Source organism: Aristolochia californica, unplaced genomic scaffold, assembly GCF_029961685.1.
Source record: "Aristolochia californica isolate CCGP_79_NKW_82.1479 unplaced genomic scaffold, dmAriCali1.0.hap1 SCAF_15, whole genome shotgun sequence".
Taxonomy (NCBI): domain Eukaryota; kingdom Viridiplantae; phylum Streptophyta; class Magnoliopsida; order Piperales; family Aristolochiaceae; genus Aristolochia; species Aristolochia californica.
In genome coordinates this window covers 24,689,410-24,713,030 of record NW_027181826.1, presented here as the reverse complement: position 1 = coordinate 24,713,030, position 23,621 = coordinate 24,689,410, and the positions used below count along the sequence as shown (strand labels likewise).

The 23,621-nt window shown below is 36.8% G+C and overlaps 3 protein-coding genes across 7 annotated transcripts; 2 read left to right on the top strand and 1 right to left on the bottom strand.

Annotated features, from left to right (window-relative positions):
* Window positions 1-863: 863 nt before the first annotated feature.
* On the top strand, window positions 864-6,671 carry LOC137951575 (inosine-5'-monophosphate dehydrogenase 2-like). The gene is made up of 5 exons (XM_068798332.1): window positions 864-1,110; window positions 3,204-4,265; window positions 4,626-4,805; window positions 5,495-5,752; window positions 6,291-6,671. Exons 2-5 carry the CDS (start codon window positions 3,273-3,275, stop codon window positions 6,360-6,362), a joined length of 1,503 nt encoding a protein of 500 aa, XP_068654433.1. The 5' UTR covers window positions 864-1,110; window positions 3,204-3,272; the 3' UTR covers window positions 6,363-6,671.
* Window positions 6,672-6,683: 12 nt separating this feature from the next.
* LOC137951296 (pentatricopeptide repeat-containing protein At3g57430, chloroplastic) lies at window positions 6,684-9,642 on the bottom strand. Its single transcript, XM_068797880.1, has one exon. The coding sequence runs from the start codon at window positions 9,640-9,642 to the stop codon at window positions 7,009-7,011; it is 2,634 nt and encodes an 877-aa protein (XP_068653981.1). The 3' UTR covers window positions 6,684-7,008.
* Window positions 9,643-16,191: 6,549 nt separating this feature from the next.
* LOC137951578 (ent-kaurene synthase TSP4, chloroplastic) lies at window positions 16,192-22,299 on the top strand. 5 transcript variants are annotated; one of them, XM_068798337.1, is made up of 14 exons: window positions 16,192-16,317; window positions 17,147-17,190; window positions 17,275-17,557; window positions 17,713-17,878; window positions 18,662-18,870; window positions 18,979-19,099; window positions 19,816-19,913; window positions 19,997-20,223; window positions 20,302-20,414; window positions 20,529-20,627; window positions 20,717-20,932; window positions 21,024-21,165; window positions 21,245-21,490; window positions 21,928-22,299. In XM_068798337.1, the coding sequence occupies exons 1-14, from the start codon at window positions 16,245-16,247 to the stop codon at window positions 22,243-22,245; spliced, it is 2,355 nt and encodes a 784-aa protein (XP_068654438.1). In that variant the 5' UTR covers window positions 16,192-16,244; the 3' UTR covers window positions 22,246-22,299. The 5 variants fall into 5 exon arrangements, with proteins under 5 accessions (XP_068654438.1, XP_068654436.1, XP_068654435.1 ...); XM_068798335.1 differs by having other exon boundaries at window positions 17,698-17,878; window positions 21,024-21,156; XM_068798334.1 differs by having other exon boundaries at window positions 17,698-17,878.
* The last annotated feature ends 1,322 nt before the right edge of the window (window positions 22,300-23,621 follow it).

The window sequence follows — 23,621 nt, the reverse complement described above, 5'->3', positions numbered from 1 at the left end:
CTCTACTTCTGGTTACTCCATTTATCCGAGAACTAAAAAATAACATGATGTATCACGTTCTAGTTGTGAATTTGAGTATCGTGCTCTCGTGCACGCTATAGCTGAATTTTTTTGGTTTAGACATCTCCTTTGCGATCTACGTGTTCTTATTCCACATCAACCTCTTGTCTTATGTGACAAACAAAAGTGCAATCTTTCTGAGCTCCAATTAAATTTTTCACAAGCGAGCCAAACATGTTGAATTAGATTATCATTTCTTTTAAGTACTTGTTGTGGCTGAAAATTTTTACATACAATATGTGTTATCTCACTTACAGGTTGTCGATATTTTTACCAAAAATATTTTACGTCATCTTTTTGAATTTTTTTTGCTCCAAGCTTCATATCTGTTCCAATCGACATTCAACTTATCGGGGTGTGAAGGATTTCCCGACGTAATAGAAGCCCGAAGACTAGGCTTCCATTACCGGAATCAAAGGTAGAAAAACGATTAGCCGAGAGGTAGAAAAACCAGATTACTGTTGTAAATTTTCTGTATAAATTCAATGTAAACGGTCAACATCAATTGTAACCTGTCAACATCAATTGATGATGATTACAAAGATTTTAATTAACACTTACATCTTTCATTGTTTTTTTTACTAGTTTTATGTTTGCAGTATGATTATGTTCGGATGGATGCACATTTGACAGATTGCTGATAGTGGGCTTCTTTATTATTTACATCTCGTTGATTATGGCCATCTGGAAAGGGTATGGCAGGCGTAAGTGATTTGGACTAAGTTCCCTTTTCTCTTCCATTTCTGTTTTCTCCTTTTGATTTTATGCAGTGGGCGAGCACGTCTGTTTTTCTGTGCATGAAGACAGCGGAATGATAGTAAATAAATTCTTGTCTATTAACTCAGGCATGTCATCGATCCACTAACTTCACTCAGTCCAATACAATCGGGTTTGAGCATTGAGTTGAATTAGGCCTAACTGTACTTCTCTGGTCCCCTTGCGGCTTCGCCTCCCCGTTTACCACTGTCCCGCCTCAAAACCATCTTCGCAGTGAAGTTTTATTTTTCTGCCGTCGCTAGAGATTTTCCCCTGTCGTCCGAAATACAAAAGGTAAGCGCCTCTCTTCTATGATTTCCCATTTCTTGAAACCGGCGGCTTTCCGTCTCTAACTCGCACTGGGCATTGTTAATCTTTTTGGAAAATAATAAAATTTTATTACCTTGATTTTGCTGGAGTCTTTTCCTGGAGCTAATTAGTTTCTGGGGACTGCTGGTTGGCGTCACCATTGGGTCTTTTCCATTGCTCTTTTTTATATCTAGCGAGGACTATTTACTTATCCTGAAGATTTTCTCTTCGCGTCTTTCTTTCTTTTTTTTATGGGTAAAGCTCGTAGTACGGTTTTTTCTGTCTCTGTTCTTTGTTCTCTGTTCATGCAAAACAGTCCTGCTTAAGCTGAAGTTATTTTGGTTTCCTTCTTCTCTTTGTCTGCCTATTTTCTCTCGTTTCCGGTTTTTTTTTTTTTTTTTGAAGTAACAGCATGCTTCCTTTCCGGATTTTCCCGACTAAAAGAAATTGTGTGATTTTCGATCTAAAGAATGATGTTTGTTAGTTTTTTTCTAGCAAGTTGGACAGTAAATAAAGGTCCTATGCACTCGAAAGTAGAACACGGCGAGGCTTAATCGGAAGGGAGACCGTTTCGTCTTGTTTCCTGTTGTCCTTATGGGATGTCATTCGAAAAAAAAAAAAAAACCTTTATGTGATTACTCGTTTGATTGTCTAACGCAGACTTAATATGCTTCTATGCAGTATTTTTTCATTCTTGTTGGTCTGAAATTGTTCATGTGGACATTACACTTTGTCATCTGGACCTTTAATGTGGCTTAGAACGTAAAGCACTTTCCTTTACATAGGCAGTTTGTGATTTTACTTTTATATTGTGAATAAAAATTGAATGTTAATTTTCCTGGAATATCGTCAGCTATTAACTTCAAGAGTAATTTTGCCTATTTGAACAACGTGATCAACTTATGTTTGGTTTCGAAATTATTTAGTTACAGGTATTATGGCTCTATTTTATTGTCTGAATATTAGTGTAATCTTTGAGACTGATGAGTAATTTGTTTATTTTATACAAATTACGGTACAATTTTTTTATATTTTTTGGTCTGAATGCTTATTAAATAATCTTTGAACCTCGCAGTAGTGAATACTGAGTTGAAGTGCAATGGTTTGAGAGATAGAACCTCATGAAGTTAACAGATTAAGGTTAAACAAGTGAATAGATTTATGTGTTAAATGGTTTATCTGCATTGTTAGAGAGCCATTGTGCTGTAAAATCATATATTATTTAAAAGAAAATAAAAGATTTCTTTTATATTCTTTGAGAACACAAAGGAAAGACTTCTTAGTGAGGATAATTCAAAAACAGAGAAATTTCTTTCTCTATGTGACGTATTTTCTGCATACTGTTGAACATTTATCCGTGCATATGAGAATTTCTTTACTCTTTTACTAATAAGGGATGCTGAGAAGTGTGTTTTTTTTTTTTTTTTTTGTCAATGGGTTTTTGTAGTCCATGTAAAGTAGTGATTGCTAAAAATAAAGGAAGCTCAAGAATGAGTTCTTTTGTTTTCATACCTGTGATTTCATTTTATTGGTCATTTGCTTAGTGCTATGATTATTTTTAGTTTCTATAGAGACTTTTAATCAGTTTTTTTTCTCTTCTCATAGATGATATTCTCTATTTATGTTTCAACCAGCATTTCTTCTTTTGCTTTTAAAATGCTAAAAAAATTCACATAGTGAAAGGAGAAGTTATTCTCCTATGTAATCATTCTTGCAATTTGAGGGGCACAGTTAATTGATGAGAATGCAAGATATTTTACTGGTTTTTCATTTTTTGGATTGATTACCAAATTCAGATGTGTACCTGTTATACTGACAGAGGAAAATGTTTGGTTGCAAATTTCTGCAAAATTATTTAGTGGACTATAATTTCTTCATAACAGTGAACTTCAGAATCATTTGTCTCTTCCTGTATAGTGAACAATCCATTTGTATTTTACACATATCTATTATACATTTCCTGATTGTTTCCTTTATTTCTTATATTTTTAACAGGTAACTGTTTCTTTTATGTATCTTGTAGTTGACATGTGCTTATTGATGTAAATAGATCTCGTCTGAAGGTTTACTGTTTGCAGGTTCTCCTTCCCTAGTAGTCTCTCTTGAAATCTTTACAGAAATCCTAGTGAAACTTTCCATTTAGTGCCATGTCTGGAGGTTCTATTGAAGATGGGTTCCAAGCAAACAGGCTTTTCAATCAAGGCTACTCGTACACCTATGATGATGTTATCTTCCTCCCACACTACATAGATTTCCCAACTGATGCGGTGAATCTCTCCACTAAGCTAACCAAAAATATCAACCTCTCTATCCCAATAGTGTCCTCCCCTATGGACACTGTGACAGAATCTGCAATGGCTGTCAGCATGGCCTCCCTTGGGGGTATCGGGATTGTCCACTACAACAATACTGCAGCTGAACAGGCAGCACTCATCAAGTCTGCTAAGTCCCGGCGCGTCCCATTTGTATCTGATCTCACTTTCAAGTCTCCTGCTGATTCAGTCAGTTCCATCTCTGAGTTCATCTCTTCTCCATACATTCTTGTCACCTCCGGTGGTACCTCCAAATCAAAACTTCTTGGATTTATCTCAAAATCTCAATGGGAAGCACTATCTGACAAGGATTCACCAGTGTCATCATATATGAAAGCAATTCCCTGCTCTATGCCTTCAAATTATGATTTTGAGCATGTTGCTGCATTTTTGGCTGAGAAAAATGTGGAATTTGCCCCATTAGTTTCTGATGGTGAAGAGGTTGTTGATATAGCTTCTAAGGACGATGTGGAAAGGATTAGGGCATTTCCTAAATTTGGAATTCCATCAGTGGGGGCAGATGGAAAGTTCATAGTTGGGGCTGCTGTGGGCACTAGGGAGCAGGATAAGGAACGGTTGGAACATTTGGTGAAGGAGGGGGTGAATGTTGTGATACTGGATAGTTCACAAGGGAATTCTATTTATCAGATAGACATGATTAAGTATGTAAAGAGGACATACCCTGAATTAGATGTGATTGGAGGTAATGTGGTAACAGCATATCAGGCAGACAACCTGATTAAAGCAGGCGTTGATGGGTTAAGAGTAGGGATGGGTTCTGGGTCTATTTGTACAACACAGGAGGTTTGTGCTGTAGGCAGAGGACAGGTAATATTTGCCTGCTTTTTTTTTTAAATGTTTTGGATGTTGCCTGATAAATATAATTTGTGTGGAAATAGATTTTTTGGTTTTGATGTTCGATTTGAGTATCTATTTTGCACTTTTTTACTTGGTTGGAATAGTTCATTATTTTTTTAATAAAGAGATTGATGATTTTTCCATTTTAAAGCCTTGCCCATGCTTGCAGACTTTTGTATTACTTACATATTATGAAAAAATCTAATGTGTTTTTGGTGGAAGCTTTTTTTTTTTTTCTTCACCATGTTCTCTACTGATGAAGACCTACTTTTATAGCTATGCCGCTTTGTATGTAACATACAACTGTTAAAATGCTCTGAAAACTTTCAGGCTACTGCAGTTTACAAGGTTGCTTCTGTTGCGGATCAAAGTGGCATTCCAGTGATTGCTGATGGTGGAATTGCAAATTCTGGACATATTGTTAAATCTCTGGTGTTAGGAGCTTCTGCTGTGATGATGGGGAGTTTCTTAGCTGGTAGTCATGAGGCTCCTGGGGTGTATGTGTATCAGGTATGTTTGCTTAAATATGAAGTCCTGTATCATTTGGTAACTATTGTATTAACTTGCTCTTGATTAGGAATTTTCAGTTAGTGTTGAAGAAATATTAGAAGATAAGTGTGCTTTTGTGTTTCCTCTTCAACCATTATTTTCTCTTTATTCATCGCAGAGATTGTCTTCAGATCCCTAGTTTGAGGCATTGGTTTTGGTTTGTTGTTTTGTTGTGTGCCTATGTGAAACTATTTTAGCTCACCTAATGGTTCAGTGTTTGTTTTTTGTTTGAGAAGCATTTCTCTGTGGAACTTCATCAAGGTAGAAGACATTAGTTACGTCAAATGTCCTCAGGCTCACGAGCTATTTCTATGAAGATTTGTTATAATGCTTTTATCATTAATATGGTCATCAGAATACTCATAAAAGTTGACTCTGGCCAGTTGGTTGTGGTCATCATCAATGATAATGCTATGGTTGCATAGAGTTTTTCATTTTTCATTCAAGTTTACTGATGTAATCTGGTTGTTTTTCTCTTTTGCCACTGTCTTGGACCTGATTGTCTCTGTCTTCTGTATATCTAATTTTTGGGATATAATTCCTGTAATTCTTTCGGACCATTTTATATCATTTATCCATTTTATATTTTAATCTTAGTAACTGTTTTTTTTTTTTTTTAACGTTAATCTTAGTAACTCTTGCTTTGCCAGGGTGACCGCAAGGTGAAAAAGTACAGAGGCATGGGCTCCCTCGAAGCCATGACTAAAGGGAGCGATGCTAGATATTTAGGCGATAAATCTAAGTTGAAGGTTGCTCAGGGGGTCGTTGGGGCTGTAGCTGATAAAGGCTCGGTGTTGAGATTCATACCCTACACCATGCAAGCTGTCAAACAAGGATTTCAAGATCTTGGTGCATCCTCCTTGCAGTCTGCTCATAAACTTTTAAGATCTGAAATTCTAAGGCTAGAGGTAAGCTTTCATCTCTTACCACCAATTCCAATAGGGTCTTGTCATTCTTTTGAGTATAATTTTTTATTTTCTTCTCATCCCACCTCTCATATGAAATGTTTTCTCACACTACCAGGTGGTAAGTCTGGTATGTGGAAAAGACACTTTTTTTTCTTTTTTTTCGAATGATAAGATTATCCTATTCTCACGAAATGCAGATACACCATAAACATAAACTCAAAAACTGCACTGACTTGCTTCTTCATTGTCTGATCCAGAAGATCCTCTAGCAAAAAAATGATCCTAATGATAGAAAGACTGATGCCACTATCCATTTACCTGACTGCTACATGGATGTCTCAGTTTTTGTATGTTATGTATGAAATGTAGATATAGGCATCTTTTCAGTGGCTTGTTGATCTCTCTCATTGCTCTTGTTACTAAATGAAACTCCCATAACCTTTACAAAGTAAATTTTGCTGAAGATTGCAAATCATTTTCTATTCATTTACGTTTTCTCATATGCATTGATGTGTGCTCCATCTTTATGTTTTTACAGGTAAGAACAGGAGCTGCACAAGTTGAGGGTGGTATTCATGACCTGCTTATGTATGAGAAGAAGCCCTTCTAAGGCTACACGCTATTACTATCATCTATTTATCACTCACCGCAGATATCCAGGTCTCTGTTAAGGATCACAACCAAGAAAGAATTGCACGAAGAGGCTGCGTTTTGTCCTTCAGAATCAATTAGCTTCTTAGCGATTTCTGAATGTTGTATCTCTTATGTCTGTCTTGACTCGGATCAGGGTTCTTCTTATAGGTTCTTTTTGTGGAGAAATCAAGACTTATTTGTGATGGCAACATCATCTTAAGCCTCTGAATGTGGCAGCCCTTCTAAGAATCTTTTCATTATGATGATGAACAAAAATTCCAATTCAGTACTTTCGTATCTTCTGCAGCCATCCGTGCAATAATTAGAATTCGTCATAATCTGATAACTGCTCTGTGTAGACTTAGTATTTGCAACTTCCTTCTCACAGCCTGCATCTTTGAACTAGAAGAAATTGGACTGCATGCATCTACTAATTTACAAATACAACCTTTCTTTGTTTCTCTTTGAGAAATCAACCTTTCATAATTTACCAATTGCAAACGTTCTAAAGCTGAACCAGTTTGGCAGTTTGGACTGCCTGTGAGGTGGATACAAAAATCTACCTATGTCCTGACATCATAATTGACATTGTCTGTAGAAATGTGATGGATAGTTTGAAATTGTCACCAGTAATCCCTGCATGAACACTCACCATCCTTGAAGCGATGAAACCTTCTCACATCCCTCACAATGATCTCCCGCCCAATGATTTTAGATATATATTTGGTTGCTACATGGCAGTCATTACACACTCTTAAATTCTTTGCAACTCGGATGGTGGATCCAGGAGGGCTGTTCAGGATCCCGAATGCTATAGCCAACCTTTCACTGTGACCACAGAGCAAGTATTCCTTTTCCTCCTCCCCTACATTGTGAAGAACACATGAAGTGTCAGGAACATATCCCTCCTTCTTCATCCTCTCTGATAACTCCTCTAAGAAACCATGGAGCCTAGCGCTTTGAGCATGCGACCCATCCCCTGCTGTAAACTTATGTACTTCATCTCCCATTTCAATCCAACTGCAGCCAGGTTCTTTTCTCACACCCATCTCCTTCATCTTTCTCCTGACTTCCATCGATTGGTTCCACAGACCTGCTGATGAGTATATGTTTGAAAGCAAAACATAGTGACTGGCTACATTAGGCTCCAAGACCAGTAGGTTATTTGCGGCAATCTCTCCTAACTTAATGTCTCCATGTATTCGGCATGCCCCCAGTAGACTACTCCAGGCACCTACTTGGTGACGTCCAGTAGACATGGAGTTTACAATTTGATATGCTTCCTCCATTTTTCCAGCTCGACCTAGCAAATCCACAACACATGCATAATGGTCAGGTGTTGGTTCTACTCCATGGTTCTCTTTCATCTTGTAGAATGTTTCTAGACCTTGGTCAACCAACCCAGAGTGGCTACATGCAGCAAAAAGCGCAATAAATGTAACTTCATTTGGTTTCACACCATCTTGAGCCTCCATAGCTTCGAAAAGCTTTAATGCCTCTTCACCATGCCCATGCATACCATAGGCCATAATAAGAACGTTCCAAGTGATGACATTCCGTTTTGGCATCCGATCAAACACTTCTCTAGACAATTTCAGACATCCACATTTTGAATACATATCCACTAGAGCACTACCCACTGTAACTTCCTTTGCAAGGTTGTGTCTGATGGCATATGCATGTATCTCTTTTCCCTTAGCTAGTGCTGCTAACGCTGCACAACCAGGAAGAACAGTCATAAGTGTTATAGTATTTGGTTTAAATAAAATACTATCTGTGTCCTGTGGCTTTCTCTCTGGGTACTTTCTCTTCTGCATCTCGGCCATTAGATTTAGAGCAGCAGCATGATGGCCATTAATAACATAACCTGTGATTATAGTATTCCAAGAAATCAAATCTCGATTTTTCATTCCATCAAATATCTTCCATGACATGTCTACCTTCCCTAGTCTGGAGTACATGTCCATAAGTGCATTCTGCACATATAGGTCACCATCATAACCTGTCTTAATTACATACCCATGAATATCTTCCTTATGTCGGAATGCTTCACATCTAACACAAGCAGGTACCGCAATAGCTAGTGTGGTGGCATTGGGGATCAGACCTGCAACTTCTTCCATCTTAAGGAAGAGCTTTAATGCTTCTTCATCAAGTCCATTTAGCGCATAACCAGCCATCATAGCATTCAGAAGCCCAATTCTCAACTCTGAAACCCCATCAAATACTCTCCTACCACTCTCAACTTGTCTACAATTGCAATACATGTCCACAAGAGCACTAGAAACAAAAGGATTCTCAAAGAGGCAATTGTTCCTGTATACATAAGCATGGATTTCCTTTCCAAAGCTTAAAATTTCTAAATGGGAGCAAGCAGGTAGAACACTAGAAATTGTAACCCCATCGGGCTTCAAATCAGCAAGAACCATTCTCCTCAAGAGAACTAGTGCTTCCAGAAAATGCTCATTTTGACCAAAAGAGCTAATCATCGTGTTCCATGACACCTTATCACGGTTCTGAAACTGCTCAAACAAGCTATAAGCGTCATGCACTCTGCCCAATTTAGCATACATTGCCATTAGTGAATTCACTGTGTATGTTTTACCATAGTAAAGACCCACTCGCAATCCATACCCATGGACCTCTTTTCCCAGAAGCGACCCTTCCAGCCGATTCAATACTGAACACGCTAGAGTGACACTTACAAGAGTAAAGGAACTGGGTTCCACCCCTTCAGATACCATTACACGAAACGCCTCCAGTGCAAGCACCCATTCTTCAAAGTGACACAGAGCTGCAATAAACGAATTCCACGAAACCTGGTCTCTGTCAGTAATTCTATCGAACACCTGAAAAACATCACCCAGTTCGCCACACTTGGCATACATAGTGAGAAGAGTATTAGCAACAGTAACAGACGATTCATGGTATCCAAACTTGACCACAGCAGCATGGAGCTGCTTTCCGATATTTAAATCATGGAGGGCCGTGACGGATTTGAGAACCGCCGGGAAGGCGAAGTTGTCGGGCGAGATTCCAGCACTGGTCATCGCAATGTAGGCCGAGATGGCTTCTGGGTATCGTTCGGAGCGCGTGTGCGCCCGAAGGGTCTCGACCCATGAGGCTTGTGATTTGGTATAGAACACATGAGGGCTCAGGAGGGGAGACGTTTGAACGGTGGGAGGGAGTTGAATTTGGCGGGAGGGATTCGAACGATGGGAGAGAGAAACGGGAGGAAGTGGAAGAGCCGAAGACATAGGTAGCGACTGTGGAAGATGGATTACGCGCAGTTTCTGGTGTCTTGAACGGTTGGAATTAAAAGTCCAACGTATGATCTAATGACGCGATGGGCCCAAGCATTGAATGTGAACTTTACCTTCTCGCTGACCAGATATTTCGGAACCGGGAAACGTGGTTGACCGTATCGGACCGTCCCATTTGTGTGCGGCTCGGTCCAGGCCAATGGTGGACTTGTAATTTTCTTGTATTTATTGGATACCTTAAAATCTGATACCCCTTGTCTAGGGGTGGCATCGCATCGAGCCGAGCCCAAACCTGCTTATGTTTGAGCTGAGCTTGATTTAAATATTTCAAACTCGAGCTCTAGTCGAGCCTAGCCTCGAGTCTAAAATTGTACTAGAGCTCAAGTCTAAAATTATACTAGAGCTCGAGTCCAATGATTTTAACCGAGTTTGAGCTTCCACCTATATTTAAAATTTTGCATAAAATACATGTCAATAAATTATATATAAAATTATCCATACACTTTGCAAAAAATTATTCATAAAAGCTGCATAATTATGCATAAACTTTATTCAATAATCGAACACAAAAACATCATTGAAATATCAATATCAATTTACAATTATCAATATCAATATCAATATCAATATAAAATGGTTGTTGTCTCCATTGTAATTGAGAGCTCGAAACACGACACAATTAAACTACAGTTTACAGATATCTAGCAGTGCTGACTGCTGAGGATTAACGAATCGTTTGGCAAACAGTTAAAATGCCCAACAAAATAATACAATGAAAAAACAAAAAAATCAACAAAACAGTAAGAGCTAAAAACAGAAAAATCAATAGTAGGGTGAAAGTCATTACCTCTGAGAAATAAGTAGGAAGAAGCTCCTAAAACGGCATGAGGCGTTCGTCCATAGCAGTTTTAATGCGAGATCGAAGATAAATAACGGAATAAAAAAACTTAAAAAAAATCACAGTTAGTATATTACGTCGGCGACGAAAAAACAACAACAGAAGATTAAGATTAAAAGAGAGGCAAATAGGGGCATAAGAGAGACAAGGGAAGAAGACAAGTGGTTGGTCTCAGAAGGTGTTGGATGGTTACCGAACCCAATCAGTTTTCTTCCCCTTGTTTGCCTTCTTGTCCATATGTAAACCCGAATAATTAAACGCTAGACACCCAGTCGACTAGGACAATCCTTTTGTACTTGTTTCGCTCGTTTGGTTTCTCTCTGTGGGTTCCTTCTGTCCTTTTTACTCAAGGCAAGGAGAATCTCACCTTTTGAGCTTCTCTCCAGCTCTCGCCTTTTCCCCTTTAATAATTTTTTCTTGATCGTTGATCGATATCCACTGGAACCATATTAGCCTCCATTACTGAAAATTATTTTAATTTTTGGTGTATATTGATGAAAACATTAAATGGTATAAATTCCCATCTCCCATCTCCTTTTTTACCAAATTCTCTTCCTCAAGCAAAGAACTTTCAATTTGCCACTTTTGTCTCTTTTCATTCTTCTGTGTTTGCTCTTCTTTCTGTTCTCATTTCATCATTCTTCTCCTAATTTCTTCAAATGTGGTGCATTCATAGCAGTTGCAATGAGTCAAACGAAGTGGAGATGGGGGAGAAGGCTCGAAAAACTTAAGTGGGTTTTGCGAGTGATGAGAAGAAAATGTTTTGGGGTTTGAGCTTGATGATTCTTCTGGGTTTGACCTGAAGGCAAAGGAAGAAGGAGGGTGAGAACAACCAGGCATGGCTCCTGGTAGACTCTGCTCTTGTAGATGTAGACATCGCGGACCCAGAATTTCAAGAACTTACCTCTATTCCATCACTTCCGTCGGCAAGGAAGAAGTTTGGAGGAAGAAATCGAAGAAAAGTAAGAAATTGGAGACTGAAATTGAGAGTAAGGAATCGAAGAGGGAGAATGAGAAAGATGACAAAATTCTCCCATTTTCGCCCAATCGCCACCTGTCGAATGTCGTTTCCATGTTCCCCTTAAATCCCGAGAGAACAAAAGATGAAGAGTTGCCACTTGAACTTGAAGCGTCGAAGACCTCCTGCTCTTGGGCTCTCATTAAGTTAATGAGTCGGCTTGCGACCTGTCAAACTGAACATTTTAAGTTAATTGATCAATATACATGGTATGATCGATCAATCAGAATTTCCACTTGTACCGCATTACAAGTATGATCGATCATGTTTTATGTCCCTGATTGGCAAAGTTCTATATGATCGATTAGTCACTGACAATGATCAATCAAACAACATAAATTTAGTTTTCCTGGACAATATTGATCTATCAGTCCAAATGGGTAGATCAATCATGATTTATTGCACAAATTGGCCATATTTTGGATGAAAATTTTATCGACCTTGGTTGATTGATTTTATATTTTTGCTTTGTACACTTCTGGTTGATCAATCATTAGCAGATGTTAATCAATCATTCAAGTTCCACTTTACTATGTAGATTTTTAAAGCATGAGAATTAATGATCTTAATGATTCTAACATGTATGAAATATGTGTATGCATTTGTAAAAATATGTCCTAAAGCTCCAAATTTGCATTGTAACTCAAGTTTTGGAAGAAATAGATTGTTCTCTTACTAGATTGTGTTAGGAATTAGACACCCTAATTCCAAACCAACGAGAGCAATAATAATAATCGCGGGAGAAAGAAAAAGCAAACACGAAAAACAATAAGATTTATACAGATTTGCCTTAAGGTGAGACTATGTCCTGTCTTTCGCCGCTGCAGTAATCCATTATAAAAATGAAATAGTTTACAAGAGAAATCACACACAGTTACAGGTGTTTTATCTAACCTCTCTCTCGGGCTACAACTGAAGATGCTTCTCGGGTGAATAATAATACCCTAATAGTGGTACCCCAAATATAAAGAGAAAATTAGGGCAACCGTGATACAAGTGTGAAATCCCCATACTACCCTTAATGAATCAATAGTCAATATATCGTGGATCTGGCAAGGTTTCTGCCCCCCCCCCCCCCCCCCCCCCCCCCCCCCCCCCCCACACCCCTAGGAGGGGGGCTCCCCATCCCTCTTCCAACCCCCACAACGACCTTACCACGAAAGTCGATCTACATACCAACTTAACGTAGGACGTTGATTATTCTTCACAACTTAAATGATTGAGTTTTTTACTTAACTCAACAATTTCTAAACTCTAGTATTCAATTTTTCTTCCAAGAGTGCTTCTTCAAGAATTCCTTAACATTCTAGGGATTTTATTATCCACCTTTGCCTAACTAGGACAATTAATCTTAAAGAGACAAGGGCTACTCACCAAGACGTAGAAGAGAAACTGTTTAAAATGAGTAGCTTTTCTTACTCATATGTTGATACAATCCCTACCTTCTCATAACCACAAACAAAAACTCATAATTGAGAAAAGATTTTGCATCTTGTGTTTTGGAGTGTCTAGTGAACTTAACAAGTCTCTTTTGGATGCTATATACCATCTACCTTATGGTATTAGTTGTTAAATTTATTCCTAAATTTGCAAACATCCACTTTTATTAATTGGATAGGTAACACTTTGGAATTCCTATAATACATCCGATAAAGGTAGCCTTGGGTGACTTTTTATGAGTCAAATTAATTTCTCGAGAGTCCTTGATTTGTTATTTTGATGCAAATAAGCTTGTATTGTTATCTAAAGATTCAAACTAGGGATTTTATCATCATAAAAAAGGGGGAGATTGTTAGACCTATGGTAGAATCATGTTGATCTCCACTGTTTTTATGGGAAAAAAAATGGGTAGCTTGAAAGTGTGATACTAACGGTGTTATCTGTATAGTTAGACACATTCCTTCCAGCACAAACATTATGTAGGCAAACTCAAGAAAAAAAGGTTGATCCATCAAGTTGCCAAGTCAAGACCCATAGTAAAAAGACTTTGAAGATTATTGTTGAGAAAAAGAACTTACAAAAAGAACAAGAGCAAAGAATCAAATACTAGAGTTAAGTCATATAGAACATCTCGAGAACTCTAGCAAGTAAGTAAATAACCATCAATCTTTGATTGTTAAGCAAATCTACTTTAATAAAGCTTTAGGACATGCGTATTTCAAAATTGTGTTTAGTGGATGCATTAAAATATTTTATAACTCACTAAACCACTTGGGAATAAAATTTTTCCTACTTCGAAGTCAATTCTAGCAAATTGGCTTTAGATTGGTCGATCATCATCTACCAATGATTCATTAACTAAAATATGTATTGGCGAGAAATATAAAGCATGTTCGATCATTCCATATGGATTGACTGACTTTACATGTCCAAACATACAAAAATTTTAAAGCATGATTGATCAGTATGTTAGACTGAGCAATCAAGCACAACCATGACAGTACGAGACTCAATACATGATCGATCATTGTATAGACATTGATCGATCATAATTATATTTCACAGCCAATAACTTCATTGCACGATCAATCAGTCTATGTAGACTAATCGATCAACTTCACTCGTCAAGTCCAATAGTAAAATATTGATCGATCATTCCAATCAATCAATGAACCATTTTTTACAAAAAAAAAATATAGCCATTACACTCTATTGATCGATCATTTGTTTTACATTGATCTAACAATGAGATGTCAGTTTTTTGTTTTGCTAATGAGCAAATAACAACTAGTTTGGCTTGGGGAACTCATAAATGTCTCTCCAAACATCTTGAGGACGTTGAGTTGTGCCTATATTTGAAAAAAAAAAAAACTGTAGAAATTTGATTTGAACTTCCTCATTTGTAGCCAATATAACAGAAAATTCCAAAATTTGCCCAAACTTTCATTCTCTCTTCAATCTTCACATGTATCTTAGTTTCTACTGAGCTCTCTACATATTCTTATTCATGCTTGAATTTTGGAGATTTGGATCTCACTCGGAGAAAGGGTTCTCTCCAAAGCAATTTGTAAGTTTGTGTATTTTTCCTTTTCCTTTTGGACAGAATTTAGTCTGCAAGGAGTGACTGTCTTCTTCTGCGAAAGGAAATGTTGTCAAAGAGGGTGCTTTAATTTATGTTTCTAAGAAGGTCTCGTATCCGGAAGATTCAGCAGCTTGATCTGTCCCAAATTTCCGACGTATGAATAAAAACGAGCAAGAAGTATAGTTAATATCCAGTTCTAATTACTGAGACCCTTTCGAATAATTTCAAGTGCTTCAAGATTTCTCTCCATTTCTTACTCTTTCTGGCTATAACTCAAACTGTCTGTCTCATCTCCCATCGCATCCATCGACAAAGAAACCTCTAACTTGCTTGCTGAGTGCCATTTTCTTTAAAAAGATATGAGCACTGGTTTTGATTCTCTTGCACTAAGATTGAAAGGAGTGGCCTGAATACCTTTTGTCTCTTCTGGAATATCCTGTTGACCATCAGAAATGCCGGAAAGGAACTCAAACAGTGTTAAAACCTACAGTGATCAGTTCTCTTTCTGCAAGTTAACAGCCATTGTAGGAAGAAGAAAAGAAAGATTTTTTATGAGATCCTGCTGTGTGTAATTGGCGACAGAGACTGAAGGGATGGAATCATCCAAATTCTAAGGCCCTGACTTAGATGAGTGATGACAAAGAGAGAAAAAAATAGTCAGTATTGAGATCATTCTCATTAGATTATACAAGTTTAAACTGTAATATAAATAATGCAAAGAAATGAGGGTGAAAATACCAAAAAAAGGGAAGAGGCCTATTGATTTAAGTTCATTTAAGCTAATTGCACCCAATTTTTAGTTTAATCCTCAAATTCAAATCAAATAACTTAAAAACTTGATTTATTCTTGTTCTATACTTATTTATCATCCCATGAAATTGATGAATTCACGTTCATTTAAATTTTTTATTTTATTAATTTTAATGATAAAATAAAGGTAATAATACAACTATAAATATAATAAAATAAAAAGATAAATGCTATAACTTATTAAAATAAAAAAATGGTGCAACAAAGGTTGGTTGAACTTAGGTCTAATCTACTTTCCTTAAATAAAAATATGTTAGGGCTTAAGAAAAAAACCTAACACATTCATTTAACTTGAATGAGTTAGGATTGGTTTCATGTATCTTATTTGATTAATAAATCGGTTTAGTTTGGCTTTCGTAATTGAAAATAATAGATCTTAGATACATCAGGGGGTGAGTGTCTCATATAAGGACAAGTAAAGGGGTGGGTGTCTCATATAAGGACAAGTAAAACCGATAAGAGATGCATAACTAGGTAGAAAAGAACTCGAAATCGAACATTCGAGTTATATGGGTGATACTACTAACCATGAATTATGCAACTCAATTTAACAAGAACCAAAGAATACCAATATGGTGTCTCCAAAAAGAACACAAATCCCATAAAAATTTATTCCATAAAAAAAATTTATATGATGTTTTTTCTCACAATTTTTAGCTTTTAAGGATAGAAAAGCTGCAATTTTCATATGTACAAAAAGACTAAACGAATGCTTAAAGGAGGACTACCATTTTGTTCAATAGAAGACCTCTACAAGTAGCCGAAGATCCTTTCTTCTTTTCTCATTCTGTGCTTTTCTTTTTGTCGTTTGGACTCGTCATAGCATTCGAAGCAGTCTCCCTGTCGCCATGATTCTCACTCACAGTAGCCATTTTGTACTTTTACCCATGCACCAAACACCCTGGAATGCTAAACTCTCCGGTTGGTTCCTGTTGGGTTTGTCTCATTGCGTGTTTTGCGGTTGGGCTTGTGTCTGTGGATTGTATTTCTCTTTAATTGCCTCTGGAAATCATCTTTTTATCTCTTTTTGTTTCGATTCTAATGGCTAAATGGAAGTATTTAATTTCGTAAATTTGTTTTTTTGCTCGCGTTTCTTATACTGTTTGTCCATTTCAATTCCCTTTTTGCTTGATGTCTGGAGTAGTGAATGTCTTTGTGAGTTTGACTTTTGAAGTTTTGTTTGGGAAGTTTTAATGGGAATTGGCGTTTGTGTTCCATTTTATGGGAGACGGAATTTGCGAAGTTAGCTTCTTACTGATGTCCAGTCCTTTCAAGTTCAATTCGGTTTCTGCCAGAGCTTCTCTGCGTTTTCAACCATTCTATTGGTGGTATTTTTTTCCCCGCATGATTTTATCGTTCAGCTAAAATTCACCTTTTTTTCATTTTTTTCTTCTCTACCATATACAGTCCATGTTTTATCGGAGCCCTGTTTTCTGATAGATGCTGGCAATATTCACTCGTAAAATCTTCACGAATATGATCCCAGTTACTGGTGCTGTATACAGCTCTTACTCTTTCTCGTAATGCACCATGATGAGAACACGAAATGCATGTCTGACAATGAATTGTACAATTCAAAAGGTTTACTTTCTTATAAGATTTTTATTTTCTACCATTTCGAAATTTTCTCGCACTCTTCACTTCAATTTCGTGTAGGATTTTTCAGCAAAATTATCCGGCTTTTTTAGTTTTATGTATCCTAGGAAATTATCTTCTGTAGGTTAATACATATTTCCTTTTGCTTTGTAAGGAGAATCCATGGATGTCGGCGAAAGAGCCAGAAATTGTACTATGGTACTACGATACCTTTCATCTTTCCTGCTTAGTTATATTCTATCTAGTTATACAACAGAGGTCTTAGAAGAAACCATACTGCAGAGCACAGAAAAGCGGAAGGATCAAATCAAGAAACTTTTCACAAAGACTGAGCTTTCAGTTTCTTCCTACGATACAGCTTGGGTAGCCATGGTCCCATCTCCACAATCTTGTCTGCTGCCATGTTTTCCTCAGTGTTTAAATTGGTTAATGGAGAATCAGCTCCCTGATGGCTCATGGGGTCTCCATTGCCATCCCAGGTTGATCAAAGATGCTGTTTCATCTACTTTGGCCTGTGTTCTTGCTCTCAGAAAATGGAACGCTGGTGAAGTTCACATGGAAAAGGGTAACTTTTAGAAAAAGAAACTTTTTTTCTTTGAAAAGAAGTTGCAATTATCTGTCCCCATTATGATGAGAAACTTCTTGAACTTCCCTGTATTTCTTTCTAATTGTTGTTCAAAGAAACTTTGGATTTTCTATTCACAGGACTCCATTTTATAGAGTCTAATATCGGCTCAGTAATGGATGAGAAGAAGCATTCTCCAAGTGGGTTTGATATTATATTTCCAGGTATGGTAGAATATGCAAAGGACTTGGGTTTGGTTCTACCTCTGAGCCCAGCTGCTGAAGATGCTATGTTTCTGAAGAGGGATTCGGAACTCAAGAGGTTATAAATCTTTAATATAATGTTTTTCTTTTTTTAATATGTAGAATAGGTTGTGTTCTCTCTCTCTCTCTCTCGATGCATGTGTTGTGTCAATTGAATTATTAGCCACATTGCTTAGATGAAACTTGAGTTAAGATAAGATTGTATTTCTGAAGATATTGTCTCTATATGCATGCTCTTTCACTATATCAAAAAGTTAATAATTGACAAACTATTTTATTTTTGCATGAAGTGGCTCTTTGGAGCCTACAGTTTCGAGGAACATATCAAATTACAAACAGGGGAACAGAAGTTCTTGATGGACTAGATGAAGGCTATTTGCTAGCTTAAATAATTTAATTGTCGGCTTATCTTTACAAAGCATCATCTGCAATCTTTGGATAATGTCAGATATGTTACTGTCAGTTGCTTTTTCTTGTAAATAGAGTTTGACTTTGTCTTGATCTTTTTTTCAATTTTACTGATGTTTGGAGTGCTGAAGTTTGTTCTAGTCAAAATCTTAAGTACTGGCAGTTTGGTCATATTTAAGTGGCAGACAAAATCCTTGAGATAAGTTTGTGATTCCTAGAACTGTTTGAAAAGGTGTGCAGCTCCTTTTCTTGTTCAATGCCAGTACACTCTCCAGGGTATTCAGCAAAATCTTTCACTTTCCTTCCCATCATTCTATGTTGTGTTTCTGAACCTTCTTTCCTTTGTTTGGTTAGATTTCTTTTTTTTGACATGTGCATCAGTTGAAGTTGCTGGCATTTTCACTAACTTTACATGTTCATTGAGTGGTGATAGAAGCAAGTCTGAGGGGAGGGAAGCCTATCTAGCATATGTGTCAGAAGGATTAGGGAAATTACAAGACTGGGGTGAGATCATGAAATATCAGAGAAAAAATGGTTCTCTATTTAATTCGCCATCCACCACTGCCGCTGCTCTAAACCACCTTAGTGATGCGAAAGGCTTGGCTTACTTACACTCAGTATTAGATAGATTTGGGAATGCAGGTAACCTTCTTCAGGGCCCACCAATATTTCCCTTTTTGTCACAGCCTGTAAAAATGCATCTGCTGTACCCTTTTTGACTTTGCAAAATCTTGGTGAATATGCTTCCAGTGCCAACAGCTCACCCGATGCAGTTATACACACAACTATGTATGGTTGATAGCCTGGAGAAGATGGGAATTGCTCGACACTTTAGGAATGAAATAAGAAGCGTTTTGGATAGAGCATACAGGTAATAATGTTCTAATTATCATTTTTCCAGTGAAATTGAGGTCCATTTGATGACTGCAAATAAAGCTAACAGAAATGGAAGGACACACATATCATAATCAAGATACCCACCTATTGGCTTGATATCAGGTGCTCCCATAGAAACTAAAATGGCTCCGACCATCTGGACGGGGTTATATGTCCTATACACCACTTTCCCGAGTTAAAGAGATCACTGTCAAATCTAAAACCTAAAGATCATAAATTGTACAGGAAAATGATTGACATAAGTATGAATTAGATAGAGACATGATCCATTATTAATGCCTCACAAGCTGGACAATGGATTTTTTTCTTTTTCTTAGCTAAATTTCTTAGCTAGACTATGGGTTTTATTATTGACTCATATTGAATATGAACGTGTTACTAAACAACCTCTTTTTCTTGATTTAGTCTCCAATATCCTCATAACCTCAATGAAAATCTATATTTTTCTTCAATCTACTGATTAAAGAAATGACCTTCAATTACTATTGCATCATTTCAATCGCTCCATAAAACTAAAATGTCCACATCATATGTCTATTACTTCAGCAGCTGAAGAGTTGGATGATTTTTTGGAGGATTGCTGCCTGTGTATCTTGCATATGCAATCGACTCTGAAATATTATTTTCCTTGGGTATTGCACAATAACTATTATCTTTTAGCTGACACTTTTGGCCCTGGCCCTCAAACAGATGCTGGCTTGAGGGTGATGAAGAGATCCATTTGGACAGTGCAACATGCGCCATAGCATTTCGACTTCTACGCTTGAATGGATATAAGCTATCTTCTGGTACTGTGGGTTCGCCATAATATATATCCTGTTTTTATATCTCACTGTTTCTGTGTATAATGGTGCCTCAATCTGTGCTGTAGATTCATTAGCTCAATTTGCCGAAGAAAAACTTTTCTTCAACTCATTGGGAGGGCATCTGTGTGATACAAGTACAATCCTAGAGTTGTATCAGGCTTCACAGATTATAATTTTTCCAAATGAACTGGCCCTGGAAAAACTGAACGCCTGGTCCAATAAATTTCTGAAAAATCAATTGTCTAAGGATGAGCAGCATGTGGAAAATCTGCACAAGAAAACTGCTCAAGAGGTAATCGTTGAAACCAATGAGCATTAATCTCCAACTGAGCCATTTGTTAGATGAAATATTCATCTGGACTATTTTCAGGTGGATAATGTGCTAAAATTTCCTTACTATGCCAATTTACAACGTTTGGAGAGCAGGAGATATATTGAAAAGTGCAGCTTAGATGACTTTCGGGTCCTTAAAACAGTGTATTGGTAGGAGCTCATTAATGTCATCGAGGAAAAAAAAGTTCCTTCAGTGAAAGTGTCTGTTTATGGCTCTCTGGTTTTGATAAGGTGGTCTTACTAAAACTTCTTCTGAATTTTCAGGCTCCAGAGTAGCTGTAAGAGGGATATGTTAGACTTAGCAATAGAAGATTTTAACAGCTGCCAATCCATTCACCATCAGGAACTGAAACAGCTTGAAAGGTATATGCACGCCTACCTGTAAATGTAAGAAAATAAGTGCCAGGAAATGAATTGCAAGAGTAACTGCTCATAATGTTTTCTGTTAACAGGTGGTTCAGAGAAACCAGATTGGATCAGCTACAGTTTGCAAGGCAGAAGCTAACTTACTGTTTTTTCTCAGCAGCAGCTACCTTATTCCCTCCTGAAGTATCTGATGCTCGCATGGCTTGGGCCCAAAATGGTATCCTCACAACTGTAGTTGATGATTTCTTCGATGTTGGCGGCTGTAGGGAAGAAATGATCAATCTCATTGAATTGGTTGAGAAGTATGTTTGGTCTCCTAAGTTGCTTTTCTGTCATTCATTTTCATTTTAATGTAGCAGTTTTTATTTTGGTCATGGCATGGCTTTTTTGCAGATGGGATGGAAATTTGGCAAGAAATTTCTGTTCTGAACAAGTTGAGATCATTTTTTTTGCACTTTACAATTCAATAAATGAGATCGGTGCGAAGGCATTTGCTTATCAAAGGCGCAGTGTGACCCATCACCTGGTTGAGATAGTAAGCTCAAAATTCTATGGTATTTACAAAGAATCCCTGCTGTGGTGGGGGAATGACATGAATTATTTTTTTGTTGCAGTGGCTTTGTTTGCTTAAGTCTATGATGACAGAGGCTGACTGGGTGAGGAACAAGTCTTTTCCCACATTGGAAGAATACATAAACAATGGTTATGTATCATTTGCATTAGGACCCATCATTCTCCCTTCGCTCTATTTTGTTGGACCAATGCTTTCAGAAGAAATTGTCAGGGACCCAGAGTACCACACGCTATTCAAGCTTACAAGTATATGCGGCCGTCTTCTCAATGACATAAATGGCCTTAAGGTATATCACTCAACTAATTAAGTCTAAACAAGGGAGCTTTGGGCTATGGAAATATTCGCCTCAAGTAATCTGTCTAAAACATGAAAGAGAAAATAAAAAGCAGATTCTTCGTTTTTCTGTAACTAGATACTCCTTGAACTTTACATCTTAGAATTTTGATGCAGACAGCCTGTTCATATAAAAGTTCAAATGGTAATAGTTGGCATTACCTGAACTCTTTCAAATCCATCAAGCTGGTGGCTCAATCCATTTGAAAAAAACTCTTGTAAACCTCAGTTTTCAATTCATTACTGTGCCATCATACCATGTTTGAAAATTGTTATGCTAAGAAAGTGATGAATCCAGCCTCCTCAGTGGATCAAAGGGTATTGTAACTTCTGCATTCCTTTTATTGATTAATCAAACAGTCATTGTTCTTGCTGTTTATTTTACTGCAGAAGGAAAGTCTTGAAGGGAAGTTGAACAGTGTGACATTACTCATCGGTCAAGGGGCGACAGAGGAGGAAGTATTGAGAGAATTGAGGAGCATGATTGACAGAGGCCGAAGAGAGCTACTAAGATTGGTAGTGCAGAGGGAAGGAAGTGTAGTCCCAAGAGCTTGCAAGGATTTGTTTTGGAATATGAACAAAATATTACATCTCTTCTACATGAGAAATGATGGTTTCTCATCTCCAACTGAGATGGTTAGTGCAGTTAAAGCAGTCATTCATGAACCGATCAGTCTACCATTCAAAGCAGAAATATGTGAAGAATGATTTGAAATCAATCGCTGTGCAAAGCAGATTCAAGACAGTAATTATAATAATGATAATAGCAATATACCTTATAAAAATTGGATACACCTGTTGCATTGTGGTTGTGAGCAGTGTTTCTTTTCTGATTTTGATGCCATTAACATGGAATAGAAGGTACAGTAAGGGAAAGAAACCAGCGACCATGGGTGACTGAATATGACCCTGAGATGTCAAGTTGACTTGGACAAAAATATATTTCACAGAAATATAATAAGTCAAAAAATAGTGTAAAAGTATTTAGTTTAATTAGAATATATTATACTTAGGTAAATATAAAGGAAATTCCAAAAGTCGATATGAGATTGCTCTGAAATCTCACATCATAAGATAAAGTTGGTAAATCATAAAAGGGAAAGAAACAGATAAAACATCGTGACTTGGAAGAAATTAGAGTGACAAAAACAAAATGATTCATTAAATAATATTTAAATTTAACTATATGTCATATTATCAAACTGTAACAAATATAATTTAAATAAAAGTTAATGCATAAACAATTATTTAAATAATAATTATTATATTAAATATTATTAACTTAAAATAATCACTGTTAAAATTAATTATAGATTTATTTTAAATATTATTTAGTATTTCCAGTGATTATAGATTTATCCTAATTATTAGCTATTATTATCAATAATTATTTCTCTAAATTATCAATTAGTAATGATTAGCAATTATAAATTATTTTTAAAATATATATTACTAATAATAAATTATTAATTATTAATAATTATCATACTTAATAATTATTGATACTCTATTGGTACTTACTGTTTATCAGTTATGAAAATAAATTAACAATTCATAATAATTATCATACTAGTTATTGGTACTTTATTATTACTTACTATTTATCATAACAATTATCATACCAGTTATTGGTACTCTATTATTACCTTCTATTTCTGACATTGCTAGTCTTAGACTTCTCTTTTCCTATCTCTGAAAGAGATGAAAAAGATTCAGCCAAATTTCTTTTGGACTCAGGTTCAACATCAGCTACTGCAATCCTAACAAAGAAACGAGAGTTCCTAAATCGACTCCAAAAGTGTTTGAGTTCTTTCTTTGGGTGTTTCTGGGGTTTTATTTTGCTGTTTACCGTTTTGGTCAATAATACCATTTTTACTCATGACATCAGCAACCTTAAATGGGGTTATAACTTCGGTATCCTGTTTTGATGTGGAAAGACAGGCCAGTATACGAGGTTGTTCACTTGCAGGTAAAATCAAGGTTTTTTGTCACCAATACAAGTTCAAGCTTGTTGCACCTTTGTCACCAGTACAAAATCAAGGTTTTTGTCACAAGTGAAGAAGATAAAGACGATGACTCAAGTG